The sequence below is a fragment of the Aythya marila genome (assembly GCF_965140915.1).
Source record: "Aythya marila genome assembly, chromosome: 1".
Taxonomy (NCBI): Eukaryota; Metazoa; Chordata; class Aves; order Anseriformes; family Anatidae; genus Aythya; species Aythya marila.
Window position 1 is genome coordinate 192,145,712 of NC_139042.1, and position 20,694 is coordinate 192,166,405.

Below are 20,694 nucleotides of genomic sequence, written 5' to 3' on the forward strand. Positions count from 1 at the left end.
TTTTTCCTATCCATTTAATTATAATTCCAATTCTTTCCTACTTTTTCAATAAACAAGAGGATTAAGACTTTATACATATATTCTAACATGTAGGCAAGAGTATTTTTTGGTGAGAATCCTTAAAGTGAGGCCCTTCTAGAGTGCAATGAAACAAACAATACACAGAGCGGATGTTAAAATATGCATGTTAATTAGGGAATAAATAGTCATTTATGGGAAAATAGTAATCAGAAAAATACGAATGCTGAATTGACATTTAAAGGATATCTAAGTACTTTCTGTAGTGCCATTTGCCTGCAAGTGCTAATAGCTACTGGAAAGGTAAATCTGAAAGACCATTCTGTGTTCTTTAATTTGTACTCACCTTTCACTTATTTCATCTGTTGGTAAAAGTCAGCCTCTGATGTACTGCCAAGTGAAAAGGAACAAATAGTTTATGGCTTCCTTATAGAGTCTCCTTCCCAGAAGGAAGAAGCATTCTGAAGTGGTTATCTGGAACACCAAGAAACCATATAGCTCAAGGAAGTACTAATGTATTGCAGTGTACCTTAAGCAAAATTCTTTGGCATGATTTTGCATTTTCACAGTAAGTAGCGAGCAAACATATGGTGAAATTATCATTTCAAACACGATGTACCCAATGCTGCATTGTAAATCTGGAAGAACTTCAGTCTCTATCACTGCAGCGTTCTGAAAATGTCCTAAGATTAGAAGTATGCCTGCAGAGTCATTTAGCCTGTGTGTTCAATCTGATTGTAATACTGTGTTAATAATACTGGGTTAATAATGGGGAGAATATTAAATCTGTTCTTCTGAAGAAGCCTGTTTTCCATTGTTTCAGATACAAAGAATGACCAGAATGGTTCTTTGGGAGATATGGGAGATGCTGCTTTCACACTTACTGTAAAAGTCATTAAAAGCCAGTGTCTGTTGGAGGGAACTCATTCGTTGGTGCTTGGTGCTTTGAACAGGGTATGGTTAAAGATTTATCCTAATGAATATTATCACTATTTTACATGTGCAGTGAGGAATCATTAATAATTCTTAGTTCCATGATGATTTTCCTATTGATTGGATAAAATCAATCTCAACCTTGAGTTTCATTTATTATTGGGTGTTTCTTTTCTACTTTATAGTCTAGAGTACATTAGATCATCTTTTACATAGTTTTACATAGTAATTCTAGGGGATACTTATACAGTGCTGATTTTTTTTCAAGCATTTTATTTGTGATTTTGTTATGGACCATTTATACATGAAAGGTATTCTTGTGTCTTTGCCTCAGCTATGCATAGAGCCAAGTGGTTCTTTAGTATAGCTTTCATTGATACATACTTCTTTGTTTTCAACAGAACAGTGTTTCTCACTTGTCTCCATTCTTTGCATTGTTCAGTTCCATGACTTTCTCCAGCCACTGGAAGGCAAAATGATCACAGTGCCTTAAAGTGGAATCTGAAAAGTGAAAGGCATCACTGCCAAAGCAGGCCCAGGCTAAGCAGAGATAGTACTTGGCACTTTGCACAGCAAATTAATCTTAAATCCTGGTGACAGGAAATTTTTAACTTCCTGGCCTTCAGAAGATTCCCACTGGTTTACAGGTTTCACATGACCACAGTCAAAATGGATACAGCACTTCATGATTTTCTAGAAGTCCGTCAACAGTTTTAGACTTGGCAAAAACCTTCAGTCAAGGAGATATGTCTTGAACATCTGTTATAAAAGAAATGTCCTTGAGACTTCAGCATTTTTTTGCTGATACATCATTTGCTCTTTCTTGACCTGAAGTTCTAGGATACAGGAGTTAACAAGGCAAACAAAATAATTTTTTACTTCAGACTGCACCAAAGTTTTCAGTGCTCTTTTACCACCTCGATGACTTTTTTGAACTTGCTGGTTTGTGATTTGGGGTACTACATAATCAAGCAGAAGGGCTAGAAATTAACATATTTTTATGAAAAAGTAGAGAAGGAATAAGGAAGGAGATGGGCACAACTCCACTAAAACAATATTGCAGCTTTGCAAGTCACTGTGATGTCCACACACACTTTCAGATCTAGGCCTTATCTAGGTTTCCTCCACCTAAAAGTGGGGAAAAATTGTGACAGATAATAACAAATAAGCTATTGAATTACTTTGTGATGGAAAAGAAAACTTAAAAACTTGATGTGGTGTGGCAATAGGTATCCTGCTTCATACCTTTTTCCTATCCTAACTTTATCAACAGCCACCACATTTGTCACTTGTCTCTTGCTTCACAAAACCTCATTTGGTTACATTGAACCACAAAGGAAACACATTTCCCCACCCTCCTTTTCCTGGCAAGATCATGTAAACTTGAGTGGTTGTAATGAAAATTAGAAAAAAAAAAATCATAGAATGATTTGGGTTGGAAGGGACCTTAAATATCACCCAGTCCCACCCCCCTGCCATGGGCAGGGACACCTCCCACCAGCCCAGGTTGCCCAAAGCCCCTTCCAGCCTGGCCTTGAGCACCTCCAGGGATGGGGCAGCCACAGCTTCTCTGGGCAGCCTGTGCCAGGGCCTCACCACCCTGAATGAAGAATTTCCTCCTAACCTCTAATCTAAATCTTCCCTTTTTTAGTTTAAAAGTATTCTCCCTTGTCCTGCCATTATCTGATTGAGCAAAGAGTCACTGTCCACCTTTTTTATAAGTTCCCTTTAAATAGTGAAATGCCACTGTAAGGTCTCCCCAGAGCTTTCTCCAGACTGAACATCCCCAGCTCTCTCAGCCTTTCTTCATCGGAGAGGTGCTCCAGCCCCTTGATCATCTTTATAGCCTTTCTGTGGACTCACTCGAACGTGTCCATATTATTTTTATGCTGGGGGCCCCAGAGCTGAACGCAGTGCTGCAGGTGGGGTCTCACGAGAGCAGAGCAGAGGGGGACAATCCCTTCCCTGGACCTCCAACTCCTCTGTTGATGCAGCCCAGGACACGGTTGGCTTTCTGGGCTGCAGGTTCACATTGCTGGCTCATGTTGAGCTTCTCATCCACCGACAGCCCCAGGTCCTTCTCCCCAGGGCTGGCCTCATTTAGTTCTCTGCCCAGCCTGTGTTTGTGCTTGGGGCTGAACTTCATGAGGTTTGCACGGGCCCACCTTTCAAACCTCTCAAGGTCTGTCTGGATGGCATTTCTAGTCAGCAGAAACTTCACTGGACTGCCAGAGCTTCTCAAACATGATGAATAGTGGCTTAGCAAGTACATCTGCCAGTTCCCTCAGGACCTGTGGATGTATCTCATCAGGTCCCACGGACTTGTACGCCTTTAGGTTCCTTAGATGCTCTCAAACCTGATCTTCCTACTCTCTGGTAGAAATCTGAGGGTATGAGCAACTGAAACTTTGATTGAAAAGGAAAACTTTTTGAAATTGTAATTATTGTTATTTGTTGTTACATCGGCTTTAACTTGACATACTTCTTTGAAAAATTATCACTATCAACTCTTCTATTGCCATTGTACCAAAGCAAAGTGTTGATCTGATTTTATATTCATTTCTCTGTTAGTTTATTGGAAATCCTAGCATTCAGAGGTGTGGATTGAAACTGCTTACTTCTGTAGCTGAGTGCACTGGTGCATTAGAAATTTTAACCCAACAAGGAGCTACTGACACCGTGCTTCACACCCTGCAGATGTATCCAGATACACAAGGTATGGAAGTTATTTTGTTAGTTCAACTTGAATGATATAGTAGAAGGGGTTGATTAACCATATAATCTGTAGCCTATTGCACTCTTTAGTGCTCGATGTGAAGTAGGTTACATGGCAATAAAAGGCAGCAGTACTGTGTAGTCCCCAGGTTTATCCAATTTCTAGTTATGCTTGGCCCTGTAATAGGTGATGCAGATAACTTTCTAGCACATTAGCTATATGACACTCTATTTAGGTCATGGGTTTATCCTACTCAGAATGTCTGAATAATCAACATTATTATTTTTTCTTTATTCTTCAAGACATACAGTGTTTGGGTTTGAGTCTTCTGCGCTCTTTGATTACAAGGAGGAGTTTGTGTATTGCAACTATGCATGTCCTGGCAACAGTTCTGGTTTCTACTCTGCGGCGATTTAAAGAGGTCACTGAAATCCAGATGCATGTATGTGTTATTTCTACTTACAAAGATAAAAGTGAAAGGCAAAAGTTTATGAAATTATTTTAATGTAGCTGTATTTGAAGTATAATTCTTTATTTTAATCACTTCATTTTTATTTTGTTGCAGTTACTAGGTATAAGCCTTTAAAATTAAACCAATATGATTGCCAGAGAGATGGGTTTCTTGGAAGCATATATTCAATTCAGTCCAAAATATAAAAGCACAAGTTTGGTTGTTTATCTAGCAAACTAGAACAAATTTTTTGGTCACAGTCCATTATTCAGTCAATCCAGAATCATGTAGTGAAGCAACCATCATTATAGTATAAATCACTCTTTTTTTTAAAAAGTGAGGGAAAATACCCTAGTTCACAGCCCTGTCACTAGCAATAGGCTCTGTTTAAGAATTTTTTATTTAAGAAAGACATCTGTGTCAGAGTGACAGATTTTGAATCTACTTCTGAACATGGAAGTAGAGTTCTCCTTATTCTGTCAGAGAAATCATGTTCAGACTTCCTCATGTGAAAGTTCTGTTATCTCTGCTCTGGAAGCTTTCCCTGTTTGTTGCCAGTTTCACTTTCTGGTGGAATGAAGCTTGCCTGTGAGATCAGCTTCTTGTCAGAGTTTCTGCACTTCTGTTTCAGATCAGTCAGAACTATCACAAGTACAGCCTCCTATTTTTACTTCTGTTTTTTCCACAGTGCTTCTAAGTTTTGCTTAGGAACCAATATAAACTAGCATAAAGAGAGATCAAAATAATGTGGAGGAATAAGGAAGTTGCATAAAATCATTTAGTCTTAATGACATTTGGACAAGAGTCCATGATTTACCCAGTTCACCCTTCTGTGTGAACTTTACTTGTGGAATCACAGGATAATTTTGTATTATTTTTTTTTTTAGTTTCTAGATATTCTGTTTTTCGTTTAGCCTATATATATATTTTATTATTATTATTATTTTTTAATTCAAGGATTCTGGAGCAACACACTGGGTCAGGCAATGCATCGTCATCCCATATCCTTAGGAGCAGATTGTTTCCTCTGTAAATTTTCAGGAAATCACAAGTACATGTGCCAGGCAGGATGCTGTCAGATATTACTGTTCATAACTGCGCTTTTCAAAATGTCAGTTCATACCTGCTTTCGTGGGTCAGCTATGCAAGCATGAGATTACAACTGTATTAAACACTGAAACACCAGGGTGTCTTCCTTCTTTCCTAATGTGTTATAATTTGCGAATTATTGAATGTTTAAAAGCAAAACAAAAAATGAAATTGCAGTTTAATTTGTTTCATAACTTGTTTTAAAATGACCTTGTACTTACAGTCTTTTCATTGTGCTTGTAGGGATTTCATGCAATCTTGTCAATTCTTAGTTTGTCACCTTGCTTTGCCAAGCTGCTGGTACACGAATCCTTTGACACAGTCATTTTCCACCAAATGTCTATGTGCTTCACTGACCAGCGAGATCGACAGGTATCTTCTTTCTTTTAACAGCTCAATATCTGAAAAACTTTGGTGCTTTTTCAGTCCTAACTTGGATTGTTTGTGTTCCCTTTCAGTTTCAAAGCCTGTGTTGTAAATGCTTTGCTAAAATAGCAGAAAATGATGATTTAAAAAGTATGATGCTTGAAAAAGCATGTATGGAGTGCAATAGTATTATGGCTGAATGTTTAATTCTACTGGGAGCTGATATTAATAAGAAGACAAAGACAAGCTCTTTGATCTATCAGGTAATACATGGGAAGATATGTAGTTTCATTGCTATAAAATACCAGCATTTGGGTTCCTTTCTCTTTTTGTGTATAGCTGTATAAGCCAGAACACAGTTGTACTCTCTAGGGCAATCTAACTGTGACTTAAGTGTTGACAACCATTGCTATTCTTGGTGATTTCAGGCACAGTCTGATACTTTTTTGAAACACCCTTCACTTCATTGAGGCTCATAGTTATTGTCACGTAGATCACGCCTGCGCTGCTAGTTTGGTTCTGATGCAAGATTGTTCACCCTGCTCATGTTCAAACCAGGGTTCACTCAAGTACTGACTTTGCCTTAGCTTTAGAGTAGTTTTGAGGAAGAAGACTTAAGCTCAGGCATTGCAACCTCACAGCTGTTTCTTCTGAACTGAACAGGCATAGATAGCATCAAGCCCATTAGAGCTCAGTCCTTGAACATTCAATCTTCCGATTCAGCTTTTCCCAAGCACTCTGAAGTCAAAATGCAGACAGACCTGCATGCAAAACTGTCCATAAATAAGTTTCAGTGTGCCACTGAAAAATACCACTCTATCCTAGACCTTGCAATGAAGACTTTGCCTAAAATGCCTGCCCTGGAGTGGTGGATCTTTTTTACTTTCTGTTGTTATTACAGATCAATACAGTCATCATTTTTTTGTGCTGTTTTAACTATTAAGCTAGGGTTCTGACTTTCTATCAACATAACCAAAATAATACATGTAAGAATGACGAGCTGCAATGAGTTTGATCCAAACAGTGGCCACATTCAGAGCTTGAACTATCTGAAATACATTTTACGACAGCCACAGGCAAACATCCCATCTGGATTCAAGTGTGCCAACAGATGAGATTCATACCTGATCATAAGTATTCCCTGCTAAATGTGCCTGTCTTTAAAACATTTGGAGAAACTGTTTGTATGAGTGCTTCTTAATTTTGCTTCAGTGTCACAATTTTAAATGCTTGGTCTGAGATAACCCTACCAAGTACTGCTTGAAGTAAATTTGGAAGTGAAGAATGAAGATTTCTGCCAGCAGAGCTGGCTGGGTGATAAAGCACAGATGGATTTGGAACAGGCCGTGAAGTCTGAGGCAGGCAAATCAGTGTTAGTGAACCCCAGTGGAAATACTGAAGTAACTGGAAGTATTTCTAAAAAATATTTGTAATATTCGTAATCAACTCTGCTGTGTTTAGCAATGCAAGTTGAGAGACTGAAAGGAGTGGAGCTGACTGAAACCAGTGGACTTGAGCTCCCTAGCACTAAGCAGAGCTAAATGAGTCAGTGTTATTGGCTTTTCATCTGGTATCCTGATAACATGGCAAAATAACCACAAAGTGTTTTTTCCACTGAACCACAGACCACATGCAATAACCAAATTACATAAATTACCATTCATTTTTGTCTAAAAATTGGGTGTACTCATGGCAGAAATTGCAATTACAGAACTCAGGCATTTGCTATATTTTGGTAAAGACTTAATGAAAGTGGGAGTTGGTACTCAAATGCCTTAAGCAGGCATGTGCCCTGAGGTGTAGGGAATTGTGTAATTGAAAAGGGGGCATGAGCCTAAAAATGTCATGAATCTGAATTTGAGAATGTCTGACTGCAGTCTCAGCTATTGTTTGAGTCCCTCACATAAACTTGTTTGTTTTTCTATGTTAGGTTTGTGAAAAAGGAAGTAGTCCTAAATTGGTGGAATTGCTGTTAGCCAATGGTGCTCGGGAGCAAGATGTTCGGAGTGCTTTGGCCATCAGCATAAAGAGAGGAGATAGCCAAATCATCAGCTTGCTCTTAAAGAAGCTTAGCCTTGATGTTGCCAACAGCAGTATATGTCTTGGAGGATTTGGTATAGGGAGACTCGAACCTTCCTGGCTCATTCCTTTGTTCCCAGATAAACTTACTCCGTTAAGGAAACAAAGTGAGTATACACAGAATTTGCTATACTTCATGTGTTTATATCTATTGATGGTATTAATTAAGTGTTTTTTATCACGACTTTCAGTTGAGAATCTCTTTATGGTGCTTAGCTGGTTGTAGAAAGATTGCCAAGCCTTGAAAATGCACCAAGTATTTCTGTTACTATTGTAAGCTATATGAATTTCTTGGAGAACATGTTACCATCTCGATTTCTTCTTCATATAGATGCAGGTTCTGTACTGGCAAGAATGGTGCTTAGATACCAGATGAAGAATATTTCAGAGGATAGATCAGGAGCCTGCTCTGATTTAAACTTCTCTGAAGATGGAATGGATAAAAACTACGATTGGAATTTCATTCCTGACCCACTAGTGGACAGTGTTTTTCCTTTGAATGATGATATTGATAGTGAAGGTAAATGTTTTCTTTTTTTAATTTTTTTCCTATTATAGTCACAGTGTAGCTTACTGGGGTTTGGCAATAACTATGAATTCCTTCAAATTATATAGGAAATTATGAAACCATCAGCTGAGGAATAAATAATGTGCAAAAAAGAAATCATAAATCAGGTCCACTGGAAAATTGTTTATGGTTAGTACATTCTATATCTGTGAAATTAGCACCTTATTTTTTTTCAATTATCCATTTAAAATCAGTTCTTTCTGAACTGAAATGCATTCAGTTGCTTTCTTGTAGAAAGGGTGGAATTCATCTAACCATATTCAGATAATGAGTATTTTACTATTTTGATGCCTGTTTCTGGGCTAAGCTTACATCAACTGTTTTGATGTCTGTTTCTTAGCAATTCTTGTATTCTCCCTTTATAGTCAATGGCAAAAAGCAAGTGCTTCAAAAGCACATTGTCTCATCATGAAGTCAGATGAATTGTGATTCAGAAATGCCCTGTTCCCACTGTTGTCAGTAAATGAAGAAAACACAACTAAATTCGGTACAGAGGACTATATTATTAACAAATAAATAAAGTGAAATAAGCTTCCCAAAGATATCTCAAAGATATCTAACTGATGAGAAAGTGTAAGTGACAAGTCTATGTTCAGTCCAACATTGTTCTTGGTAGCCATGTCAAGAAATCTGAATGCCTTTAACATATGAAAAACAGCATTTCTGTCTGCAGCATCAGTAACTTAATAGCAACAGTAAGTGTTCTTATCTTATAATGTGCCTTTTATTTATTCAGGAGTCACTGTTGTATTTTAGAAGTGTTAGATACTTAAAATCATCACAGATGAAGAATTTGAATTTTGGAATCAGAGAACCATAATGATTTTTTTTGGTTGGCTTTTGTTCTTTTCGTTCAGCACCATTTTCATTTCTGTAGGACCGTGGCACAGACCTATGACACTGATAGGTACTATTTTCACATAGAAAAGCTGTTAAGTCTTACATAAATTATGGTAAAAAAAAACATAGGTTTCACTAACAGGAGTGCTTTTAGGAGTTAAAAAACTAGCTTTGAAAGGAAGAATACTAAATGAGTCTAGATGACCCTAAATCACCAAAGCCAGAGAAGTATTTGATGTTTGATTTTCAGTAAGGGTGTGAGTGCAAAAGTATCTATTCAAATACATTTTCTTTATTAAAAAGTTACTGATGCTGCAGTAGTACAAAGGTGTGTCATAAAACATGTATAATAATACAAACCTGATGGAAATTTTAAGCAATAAAGCACCAATGTAACAACCTACAGTTTATATGTAGAACATACCACGTAAGTATGTTAATATCATTGGCCTATTGCACACACAATTAACCATTTAGTTCCTGCTGTTATTGATGCTTTTGAAATATATCTCTCCTTTGTGTGTCAGCATCTACGTTACAGTTGAATTCAGCTTTAAATATATTTCCTTATTTACCTGTCTTCCTGTGTTGTTGCTTTGTACTAGGAAGTGAAGGTTCACTTTTTACAAAAAAGAAGTCCAATTCCATTGCAGTTGCGGACTTATATTGTAGGGAAAATGCCTTTCAAAGAGGTTCTTCTGCTTTGCCGCGACATTCCTACTCTCTGGTAAGTCAGATCCTTATTCGTACCAGGTTCCTTATAAATCCATCTGTGTTGCCTACTGTGAAACTGTTAATAATCAAGTGTAAGGATAGGTCTTGAAATTACATGGGCTCTTGCCTGAATGTTGCTATTTAATGCTCCCTTCTATTGCTGTGTAATTACTGTGCTCCAGATTACCTGTATAGATGAGAGTTTATTTCAGCAAAAATTTATGATCAATAAAAAAATGTGTTCTTCCAAGTTGCTCAGATTTCCGGTTGGATGTTCTGGTACTGTTCAAATACAAACACAAAAAATAAGGTTCTGTTCACAAAGACTTAACTATCCTGTAGCGAAGCTGATCTCTGGAGTGCCTCTGTGGTCAATGCAGAGACAGATTTCTCAGGATGACAAATCAGTGAAGTCAAAGTCAAGTTCCCTTGAAAGGAGTGTGTCTCTTTCCATTGTCTGCAAAACCAGAGAGACTGGCTTCCTTGGAAAAAATTAGTTTTTGCAATATATTGCTTCACCCTCTCAGCCTACCCAGGTGGAAGTCATTTTAGGTTGTTAAAAAACACACTATATCCATTGCACATCAAAATCTGCTCTTGTTTTATATTGCATGGATCAGTAATTTTCATAAAAATGTGGCCTGGTGGTATTTTTAGAGTTTAAAAATTCAGTCTCTGTGTTACCGTTGGGAAATCTGATAAAAAGAAATGACAAAAAGAAATCTACTGTATTTAGATCATTTCATATGTCCACAGCTGTTATTTCTTTTTTGTTCTATTTTGGGGTTTTCCAGGGACCTGGCACAGAGTATGAACCATCAGTGAAACAAAGAAGGAAACTATTGCCTTCAGATGAATCTCCCAGTAAGTAAACTGTACAGTTTAGGATATATATATGATGTTTCATCTTTAATGCTTTCATAAGCATAGCACACAAAGGTTTTAGTTAGATTATATGTTTGTTTACAAAGAGGAAGATACATATTGAAATACTACCATGGAGTACAAATACAGTATATATAGTGAAATATTTTTTCCTAGGCTTCACAAGTAATTTATGTAGAGTTTTACAAACAATGTAATTTCATGGGTGCCATTACTGGCTTTCAAAACCCACTTTTGTTGTGTAATGCATAAACCTATTTCTCTTCCCTACTGTCTTACAAATTTGTCTTCTGAAAGAAATATTCATGGATTTTGGATCTTGTTTGGATCTTGAACCAAACATTCACTGTCTTCTGCTTCTTTAGATCCTAAGTTGATTCATCGTAATTTATGCATTCAATTAAATCATGCTATTTTTCCCATGTTTTTGTTTTAATAGAAGGAATCTCAAAATTCTCACCATATTTAAGACCATCAGACAGTCTTTCTTCATTGATCTCAGAGAAAGAATATATTAAATCACTAGATCTTTCATCAAACGAGCTGGAGAACATAGATGCCATCAGCCAGAATAGCAGCTTAACTAGTCATTTGGAACATCTTGAGAAACTGGAGCTCCACCAAAATGCTCTTACAAACATTCCAGAACAACTGTGTGAAGTAATTCTGCATAATTTTATATAACACAAGTCAAGATTAGTTACAATTAGTTGTTTGTCTCTAACTCATAACAGTAGGAGTCTACTATTAACAGTACTACTCTTGAGTGTATCTTTGCATGCTTCATCCATTCTATTTGTTTTCATTTTAGATTTATGTGCAGCTAGAAATAAAAATATTTTCATGGGACTGTTTTAAAGCATTAACTTCAGAGAACTGCTCTAGAACATGTTATATTCAGTAACATAGTAACATAAATGGAAGGGAGAACTGCAGGCAATTCATAACTTAGATTTTATGAAACTGAGTTAATTAATTTTAAAGAATGCTTTATATTTTAATCTTTAAGAGAAATATTACAGCTTACATTATTATGAATAATATTTTCTGCTATTTTTCCTAGTAAGACAAATACAAGTAAATTGTATAAAACATAACTCAGCTTAAAAGATATGGATTGGTATTTTCATTACATTCTTTTTTGAAACAAGCCTTTTTTCTTTCAGAACTTGAAATGCTTGAATTATTTGGATTTGCACAGTAACCGATTTACTTCTTTTCCTACTTATTTATTGAAAATGAATTGTATTGCAAACCTTGATATCTCTCGAAATGACATTGGACCTTCCTTTGCTTTGGATCCATGCTTCAGATGTCCAACTCTAAAACAGCTTAATCTTTCATACAATCAACTGGTGTGCACTCCTGAATTTCTTGCAAATGTCGCTGAAAACCTGGAACAGCTGTTGCTAGAAGGGTGAGAGTAACATTTGTAAATAGACTGTAGCATAACAAAAATAGCAGAAATAATGCATTTGTTATCCAGAATGGTGACTGCTGTAGCATGGAAAGGATCATTTGATCAGCAATGAAACATTGACATTGTTTTACAAATGTGTAAATTGCTACAATTTTCAATGTTGTGTTACAAAGTACATTACAACATCTGGGAACCTTGATAGAATCTAATAACATTGCATTTTCAGTAATGTACTAAAAGTGTTGTAGTTCAGCGTTTTTATTTTGTCACACTCCATATCCACAGGACTGTCCATGTTGTCTGATATATTTAGGTAGCTTTTCAGTATGAGAATACAGTTTCCACCGTATTTTATATTAACCAAAGTTTTTTCTTTTGAAATATGATGCTTGTTATGGATATATTTCAAATAACAGAAGAGAAAATAGGTATTTTTTTAGTTTACCATCATTTTTATTATATTTGTTAGTGAATGAAATAATTCGTACCTATTGGGAATTTGTAGAAATGATAATGTTGATAGTTCTGTAAACTGCAGGTGCTGTCTCATACGTTTCCCACGATTTACATAAGGGTATGATATTTCTTACACAGAAATCCACACAGACTTAGTAGTAGCAAGATACAAATCTAAACCAGGCAGTATTAAGTATTTGAAGCAAAATCACAAAAGCGGTATTTTGAATTCAAAATCCTGTACTACTTTATTTTAAACTTTATTAGCTTTATTTTTGTCAGCTTTATTTTCAGCTTTACTAGCAACATTACCCTTACAACACATTGCTACGTGGTTCTTATATCAATGTATTTTCAGTATCATTGTCTTTTTCTCTTTCCTATATTTTTCTTTTTGGAATACGTTGTCTGTAGCATCAAATACCACCTACATTATATCTCCTATGTGGAATTTCTGTTGTGTTTTTTGTTTGTTTGTTTGTTTTTGTTTTGTTTTTGTTGTGTTTTTTTTTAACAGTTTTTTCTGTGATTGTAATCACAGAAACAAATACACATCTTTAGTAAACAGAACTATTTGCAAACATGGCAATTCTCTTTGGGTGGGACTGAGCTTACATAATCAGGAAATTATGCCTAGAGTATACTCTGACATCTGCTTTCCACATTAATTAAAGTAAATTTAAGTCAATCATGTTATTGCATGTTGCTACATGTACCAGTATTTTTGCTGACTGGTCAATCTAGATAAGATATGTATTTTTTTTCTTTACCAGCGTAAGGATAACAAAGTCAGATTAATACTCTTTACATTCACTTTTTAGCTAACAGTTTCTGAATAACACGTTTTGTTTTTTTTTATTCTTGTTACTACAGAAATAAAATTTCATGCATATGTTCACCCATATGCTTGAAAGAGCTGAAAATTTTAAACATCAGTAAGAACAGTATTTCCTCCCTTGCTGAGAACATCTTCGTGGGCTGTACAAAACTGGAGCTGTTCAATGCTAGGATGAATGCTCTTGGTAAGTATCTATGAAAGTAAGACCCACCTTCTAGAAACCACTCCGAGTCACAAAATGCCTCAGCCACTGGCATTTGGAGTCTTGGGAGAAGAGTCAAGGAGAACATCTTATATGCTTGTCCTTATTTATATTGTCCCTAAGCAGCTTTTGATCAATGTTGGAAGCACTATACTTCCAGTAGAGCTTCATGGACATTTGATCTGACTTTGTAACTGATACTACTCTTATGTTTGTAATGGAAGCTATGAAAAAGGTTGAATGAAGCTGGGATGTTATATCCTGTTGGGGAAGGCTCAGGGCAGAGGAAGTTCTTCAAAGTTAGCTTGAAAATCTGTTAGTAATACAGGTCTGACTATGTACAGAGAGGCATGTCAAGTATTACCACATTATATCCAGCATAGTGTTCTGAATAAAACAGGGTATTTGATTAACTTGCCTAAACACAGGTGACATTTCAGTTGCCCTGAAGTATTCCACTTAGCCTACAGCTTCAGATCCAGGACAAGCAGGTCTTCCATAGCTCCAGTGTGCATCTCCAAGTTGTGCAGATAGCTAAGGTACCACAGAGTAGCTCACCTTCTCTGGACCTGTGTCTAAGGAATTTAATTCAATCCAGAATGTGTTTCTGTGGCTAAGTATATTTTATGCAAAGGTTCCAAAGTTATTTTATGAAAAAAAAAAAACAAATTACATAAGTGCACTTTTAGTGATATTGCAGGATTTCATAAATTACTGCTAGCATTTATTTCCATCTTCAAAATACAAAATTTCCATTTTGAAATAATTGACACAGTACTTCAGGAAGTAGCTCTTATACTTTCATTAAATACAGCTGCAACATTAGAGTCATTTTTGAATGTGTAAGACCTACCACTCATATGGTGAGTGGTGTGAACGTCATGTGTACTGGCAATACAGTTAAGTGTAAGTAAGATTATTTCAGTGTTTAATGCCAATATGAAATAAAGTTTAATAGAATGCAATGTGATAGAAGCAAATACATGAACTATTGTTCTACACTTCTTTTATTTGGGAAAGTTAGTTTTAAATAAGCCTTAAAAAAAGGATACAGTTTCCGTCCAGAGCAGTTTATTTAAGTATGTGTGTATAGATGATAGACTGACATTTTAGTCTCTGTCTGATTTTAGAAAATTCCAATATTAAAAATAATGTCAATAGTTCTGAAAAATAATGGTATCAACCTCTTTTTCTATTCCAGAGATAATGCCTGACTTGTCATCCAGCATAACAACCTTAAAATTATCCCAAAATAATTTTATTAATGTTCCAGAAACAATTCTTCTTTTACCACAGTAAGTTAATGTTTTTCTTATTAAAGTTAGTGACTAGTTTTTGATGAAGAAGATCTTGTGTCAAGACCTTTGTTAAGCAGAACATTCAGCATGTTTTAATGATTTTCAGGAAATCCTTTCTCAAAGGTTAAATGTTTAGTAGTATCTTTCAACGGAAGACAAATCAGTAACATTTCCTTCATTATCTTGAGAAGCATTATTCCTCAGATTCAAATAGAATCACAGAATCACAGAATCACAGAATCACAGAATTTCTAGGTTGGAAGAGACCTCAAGATCATCGAGTCCAACCTCTGACCTAACGCTAGCAGTCCCCACTAAACCATATCCCTAAGCTCTACATCTAAACGTCTTTTGAAGACTTCCAGGGATGGTGACTCCACCACTTCCCTGGGCAGCCTGTTCCAATGCCTCACAACCCTTTCAGTAAAGAAGTTCTTCCTAACATCTAACCTAAAACTCCCCTGGTGCAACTTAAGCCCATTCCCCCTCGTCCTGTCACCAGGCACGTGGGAGAACAGGCCAACTCCCACCTCACTACAGCCTCCTTTAAGGTATCTGTAGAGAGCAATAAGGTCGCCCCTGAGCCTCCTTTTCTCCAGGCTGAACAAGCCCAGCTCCCTCAGCCGCTCCTCGGCTAAGAAATAGTTATTATTAAAAATGTGTTGCTTGACTGCTGAAGCTGACAGTTCTGAGAAGACTAGAATTAATTTATTACTTCCTTGAAACCAACATAGTAAAAAGATACTGGCAGTTTTCTTCCTTTTCAAGAAGTTCCGCAGCTTCTTCAGCACAAGGCTACTGAAATGAGTTTTTCACTTCCCAAATATCACAAGATGTTTATTCTCAAAGAGTGATACTTCCGCTGTATGGAACTGTGATGAAGATGCATGTGACATTTCTTTTGCTATACCTTCAAAGCATTACTCACGTGAAAGTCAGGACTCCCCCTTTTTCTATAGAAGTTATTGACCTTCACAGGTCAGCAGAATCAGATGGTGGAGGGAGCACTGGGAGGGGTGATGGATCAGGTGTCTGATAGATGTGGGTAGGTGTGAGTGCTGAAGGCACTGTGGCAAGGGAGTAAATCATTAAAGAGCACTGATGCCTACAAGGTAATGAAAGGTGAGATGGAGGGGTAGGAGGAAAGAATAAACAAACTCTTGTGCTCATAGAAACAATCAGATGTAAAAAATGTTGCTAGGCTACGTATGTAGCAACTCTAGTACTTAAGGAAAACACTTTTGGACTTGCATTAATCAAATTTACATACAGCATGTCATTATTAATATGGTGTTACACTGTGTCAGCATGCTGATGTTTGAATTCACAACAGCAGATTTAATGGATGGAGTGAAAAAGATGCATCCTTCAGGTTCCACATCTCCCAGTCCTAATGAGTCAACAAGGAGTTTCATGGATTTATTGTATGGTTCATGCTTCACAATGACATAAACAGCATATTTGTCCAACAGATGACTTAGAGAAATTAAATGTTCTTTATTATATGGTTCTTAAATACACACACAGTTGAACTACATAATTTATGCATGTACTTTTATATACAAGCATATATTCATAGAAACATTCTGATAAAAGGGTAAAGTATCAGAATCATCGATGTTAATCTCCTAAATTAGGAGCAAGAAAGAAAGCAGTTCAGATTACTTGTGTTAACTAATCTCTATAGTTTGTAAATGGAATTGTGGTTTCTAGAATGTTGATAATACCAGAAGCTCCCCTATTACACTTTTTTAATTAATATTTTGAAAATTATAAAACACATGAATATGTATATTACTGGTATGTTAGACTGCACTTAACTTTTAAAATACATTTATTCTAATAAGTTCAATGTTGTACTCTGTAGTCCTGCACTCAGCTGTTACTGGCACCCTGAGCCTAATCCTATTCTCTGTTGCCTGGGTGTAAATCATAGTATCACAGAATCATTTAGGTTGGAAAAGACCTCTGAGATCATCTAGTCCAACCTTTAACCTAGCAATGCAAAATCTACCACCAAACTAGATCCCTAAGCTCTACATCTACACATTTTTTGAAGACCTCCAGGGATGGTGACTCAACCACTTCCCCGGGCAGCCTTTGCCAATGCCACACAACCCTCTAAGTGAAGAAATTTTCCTAATATCTAACCGAAACCTCCCCTGGCGCAACTTAAGCCCATTTCTTCTCATCTTATCACCTGGCGATCACTTGGAGCCTGGGAGAAGAGACCAATCCCTACCTTGCTATAGCCTTCTTTAAGGTAAATGTAGAGCATGAAAAGGTCTCCCAAGCCTTCTTTTCTGCAGGCTAAATGAACATTGACTGTACTGTTTACAATTGAATTACAGAATACATGCACTACAAGAGTGTGAACCATATTTATCTGTCTCCTACTAATCTGAATAGAGCCATGCACATCTGCACATCACAGAAAAAGGAAATAGTGTAATGTTATCCCAATATACACGCTTATTTAAGTTGACTAAATTAAACTCTTTAATTAGAATAGGTCCAGAGGTGGGCCATGAAGATAATCAGAGGACTAGAGCACCTGTCTGATGAAAACAGACTGAGAGAGCTGGGGGTGTTCAGCCTGGAGAAAGCTCCAGAGAGACTTCATTATGGCATTTTACTACTTGAAGACGACTTATAAAAAAGATGGAGAGCAACTTTTCACATGGACAGATATTGATAGCACTAGGCAGAATAGTTTTAAATTAAAAGAGGGGAGATTTGGATTACACGTTAGGAGGAAATTCTTTACTCAGAGATGGTGAGGCCCTGGCACAGGCTGCCCAGAGAAGCTGTGGATGGCCCATCCCTGGGGGTGTTCAAGGCTAGGCTGGATGGGGCTTTGGGCAACCTGGTCTAGTAGAAAGTCTCCGTTCCCATGGCAGGAGGGTTCAAACTAGGTGATCTTTAAGGTCCCTTCTGACCTAAACCATTCTATGGTTCTCTCTTTTACTATCTGAAACATATGTGCACAGTATAATGTGAATGTTTATTTTCATGACCAGGAAAATTCATTCACTGGCAATTACATTGAAAACATATGATACTGTATTAATCATATGTATTTTTGTATTATTATTTTCTGATATTAATTACTTTTGATCATGATAGTAATTCTCTATCTTCCCATCTAGATTCCAGACCATAGAAACCGTCCATTCTGATATCTAATCTGTTTGTTCATTGAAAATTCATACTGTTCTAGTTAATCTCAGTTTTATTTATTGCATTTTCTAACTTTTCTCTTTTGTTTATTCATGTCTTTAGTTTGCGATCAGTAGATTTAAGCCAAAACAAGATCATAAGCCTGCCGGGGCCAGTGCACTGGAAATCATTAAACTTAAGGGAGCTGTTATTTAATCATAATCAAATCAGCATCTTGGACTTGAGTGAAAAGGCATGTGCGTGGTCTAGGCTAGAAAAGCTACACCTGTCCCACAACAAGTTAAAGGAGGTAAAGTACAAGACTCTGCCTAAAGAAAATGAACTCACTTTTTAACTGAATACAGTTTTTCAATGTTCAATTGATTTTCATGTCACTGCCTCATATCACTGAAAATTCTATTAGTGACATGGTATTTAACTAGAAATAGTATTTCCTGTGAAGGAGAATCCCCATATTCTATTAAGCTTTTCTGTCTGGAATGTGACATATAATCAATTTTTATAATTAATTCATTATGAGGTTCTTTGTCTATTAGTGAAGGATATTAGATCTGTTTATTTAAAAAAAAAAAAAACTACAGCTGTAAAAATTACACCTATTTTTATCTTTTGTTAAATACTTATGGTATTCTTGTTTATACAACATTATGTTTTTATGTTCAGTCATCCATTGATATTTTTTTTATTTTTTTTAGATTCCACCTCAGATTGGCTTCCTAGAAAATTTGACTTCTCTGGATGTAAGTTATAATCCCGATTTGAGATTCTTTCCAGATGAAATGGGAAGGCTATCCAAAATCTGGGATCTTCCTTTGGAAGGACTCCATCTTAATTTTGACTTCAAACATGTGGGATGCAAAGCCAGAGACATTATCAGGTTTGTTGCCCTTTAATATTCTTGGTTTGTTTTCTTGGGATATGTGGTGAGCAGTAAGAAAACAACATATCCTTTTGAAAAGAAGTGCTGGTTTGTCATATGACATCCATATGATATGCTTCTCTATTGAAGGTAGGCTTTATCTCATACACATAAAACAGATTATAGTCATAAAAATATGATTTGAATGCTTCTTGAATTTGACATTTCTATAAACAATGCAATAAATTGTATGGTTTTAGATTTCTGCTTGGTCTTGAGTTCTGGTGGTGTTTTAATTTACTACACATTTCTGTGAGTTCTGAAAATTTATTTCATGCCAGATTTCTTCAGCAACGACTGAAGAAGGCGGTTCCTTATAACAGAATGAAGCTAATGATTGTTGGAAACACGGGTAGTGGGAAAACTACACTATTACAACAGCTAATGAAATGCAAACGATCGGAATTTTGTTGCCCAAAAGCTACAGTAGGCATTGATGTAAAAGACTGGATTATTCAAGGGAAAGGCAAAATGAAGAAAGAGCTTATATTAAATGTCTGGGATTTCGGAGGTATGTTTAGAGCTAATTGTCCTTTATTGTTGTCTTCTCTAACACATGAATGCATTGCTTATTCTTAGAGTCAGCCTGTGAAATTTCAAGCTGTAGACAGTAAAATCATACAAACTTACTCCAAGAGTCATGTGGCCACCGAAGTGGCAGTGAATTCTGCAAATTGGCAGTAAATGCTTCAAATTTAATGTAAAGCTTCAGGAATTTTTCATCACCAAATGCAGCCTAATCATTCATTTCAGCCATTGCACTCTAGAACTGTAATTTCAGAATAATACGAAATTACTTTTAATCACCAGAAAAATCATCTTCCACTTAACTCTGTTTTTCCCTTTTGCAATCTGGGTCTCTCTAGGCTGCACAGTATCACGATTTTGTAAGATCACAAAACAAAGCACTTAGGGAGAGACTTGGGACTTTAGAAGGTAAAATTTTCTAAGTCTGGGGATTCCAGAAGCACTTCTAAAACTTAGGGGTGTTTTAAAATATAGAAGCATTATTTTTAAGCATTGGTCTGTGATCAGCTTAATAGAATCTATATCACAGTGTATATACACAGAACAGCATTCATGTTCAATGTCCGGCTTTATCTGAGACACCTTGAGATTTTAGGTGCTTAAGCGTGTGAACATGACTGTTTTGAAGTTGCTGAAATGATGGGAGAAAGGGAGGGAAGAAGGACAGAAAGGAAAAAAGAAGGGAAGGAGCATGGAAGAAAGGAGTTAAAATTTTGGTGATTAGGAATATTCAGTATTGGATTTTTAAAAGAATCATGACCTTTCAAGTTCTGTTTGCAGCAACTGTATTTATCTCCTTACACTTCTTGATTTAAAACTACCTTACATGTTTCAACACTATACTTCAGTCAGTGAGATACCACAGAATACCTACTTAAAATGCATAGTTTTTACAGATTTCCTGTCAATATAGACGATTTTATGTGAGTGTTAATTTCATTTGTGGATTAGTGATGTGAGAATAAGTGTTCTGCTGCCTTTTTTGTGATCTGAGTTGCTCAGTGAAGGAAGTACTAACAGTGGGATTTTTTTATCATTAGGACAAGAAGAGTTCTACAGTACCCATCCTCACTTTATGACCCAAAGAGCTTTATATCTGGCTGTTTATGATCTCAGCAAAGGACAAGCAGAGGTGGATGCTATGAAGCCGTGGCTTTTTAACATCAAGGTATTAAGCCATAGATATGTACAGAA

General features: G+C 36.4%; 1 protein-coding gene across 2 annotated transcripts in view; it reads left to right on the forward strand.

Moving 5' to 3' along the window:
* The window catches only part of LRRK2 (leucine rich repeat kinase 2), a 70,493-nt gene that overhangs the window by 26,118 nt on the left and 23,681 nt on the right, over positions 1-20,694 (forward strand). For both annotated transcript variants that reach the window (XM_082774531.1, XM_082774532.1), the window contains exons 14-30: positions 842-972; positions 3,523-3,667; positions 3,970-4,109; positions 5,451-5,579; positions 5,666-5,836; positions 7,504-7,759; positions 7,984-8,172; positions 9,666-9,787; positions 10,569-10,638; positions 11,099-11,319; positions 11,826-12,076; positions 13,409-13,557; positions 14,777-14,870; positions 18,156-18,342; positions 18,749-18,930; positions 19,254-19,483; positions 20,541-20,668. In XM_082774531.1, coding sequence (XP_082630657.1) covers positions 842-972; positions 3,523-3,667; positions 3,970-4,109; positions 5,451-5,579; positions 5,666-5,836; positions 7,504-7,759; positions 7,984-8,172; positions 9,666-9,787; positions 10,569-10,638; positions 11,099-11,319; positions 11,826-12,076; positions 13,409-13,557; positions 14,777-14,870; positions 18,156-18,342; positions 18,749-18,930; positions 19,254-19,483; positions 20,541-20,668 — 2,795 coding nt within the window. The remainder of the gene's footprint in view (positions 1-841; positions 973-3,522; positions 3,668-3,969; positions 4,110-5,450; positions 5,580-5,665; positions 5,837-7,503; positions 7,760-7,983; positions 8,173-9,665; positions 9,788-10,568; positions 10,639-11,098; positions 11,320-11,825; positions 12,077-13,408; positions 13,558-14,776; positions 14,871-18,155; positions 18,343-18,748; positions 18,931-19,253; positions 19,484-20,540; positions 20,669-20,694) is intronic.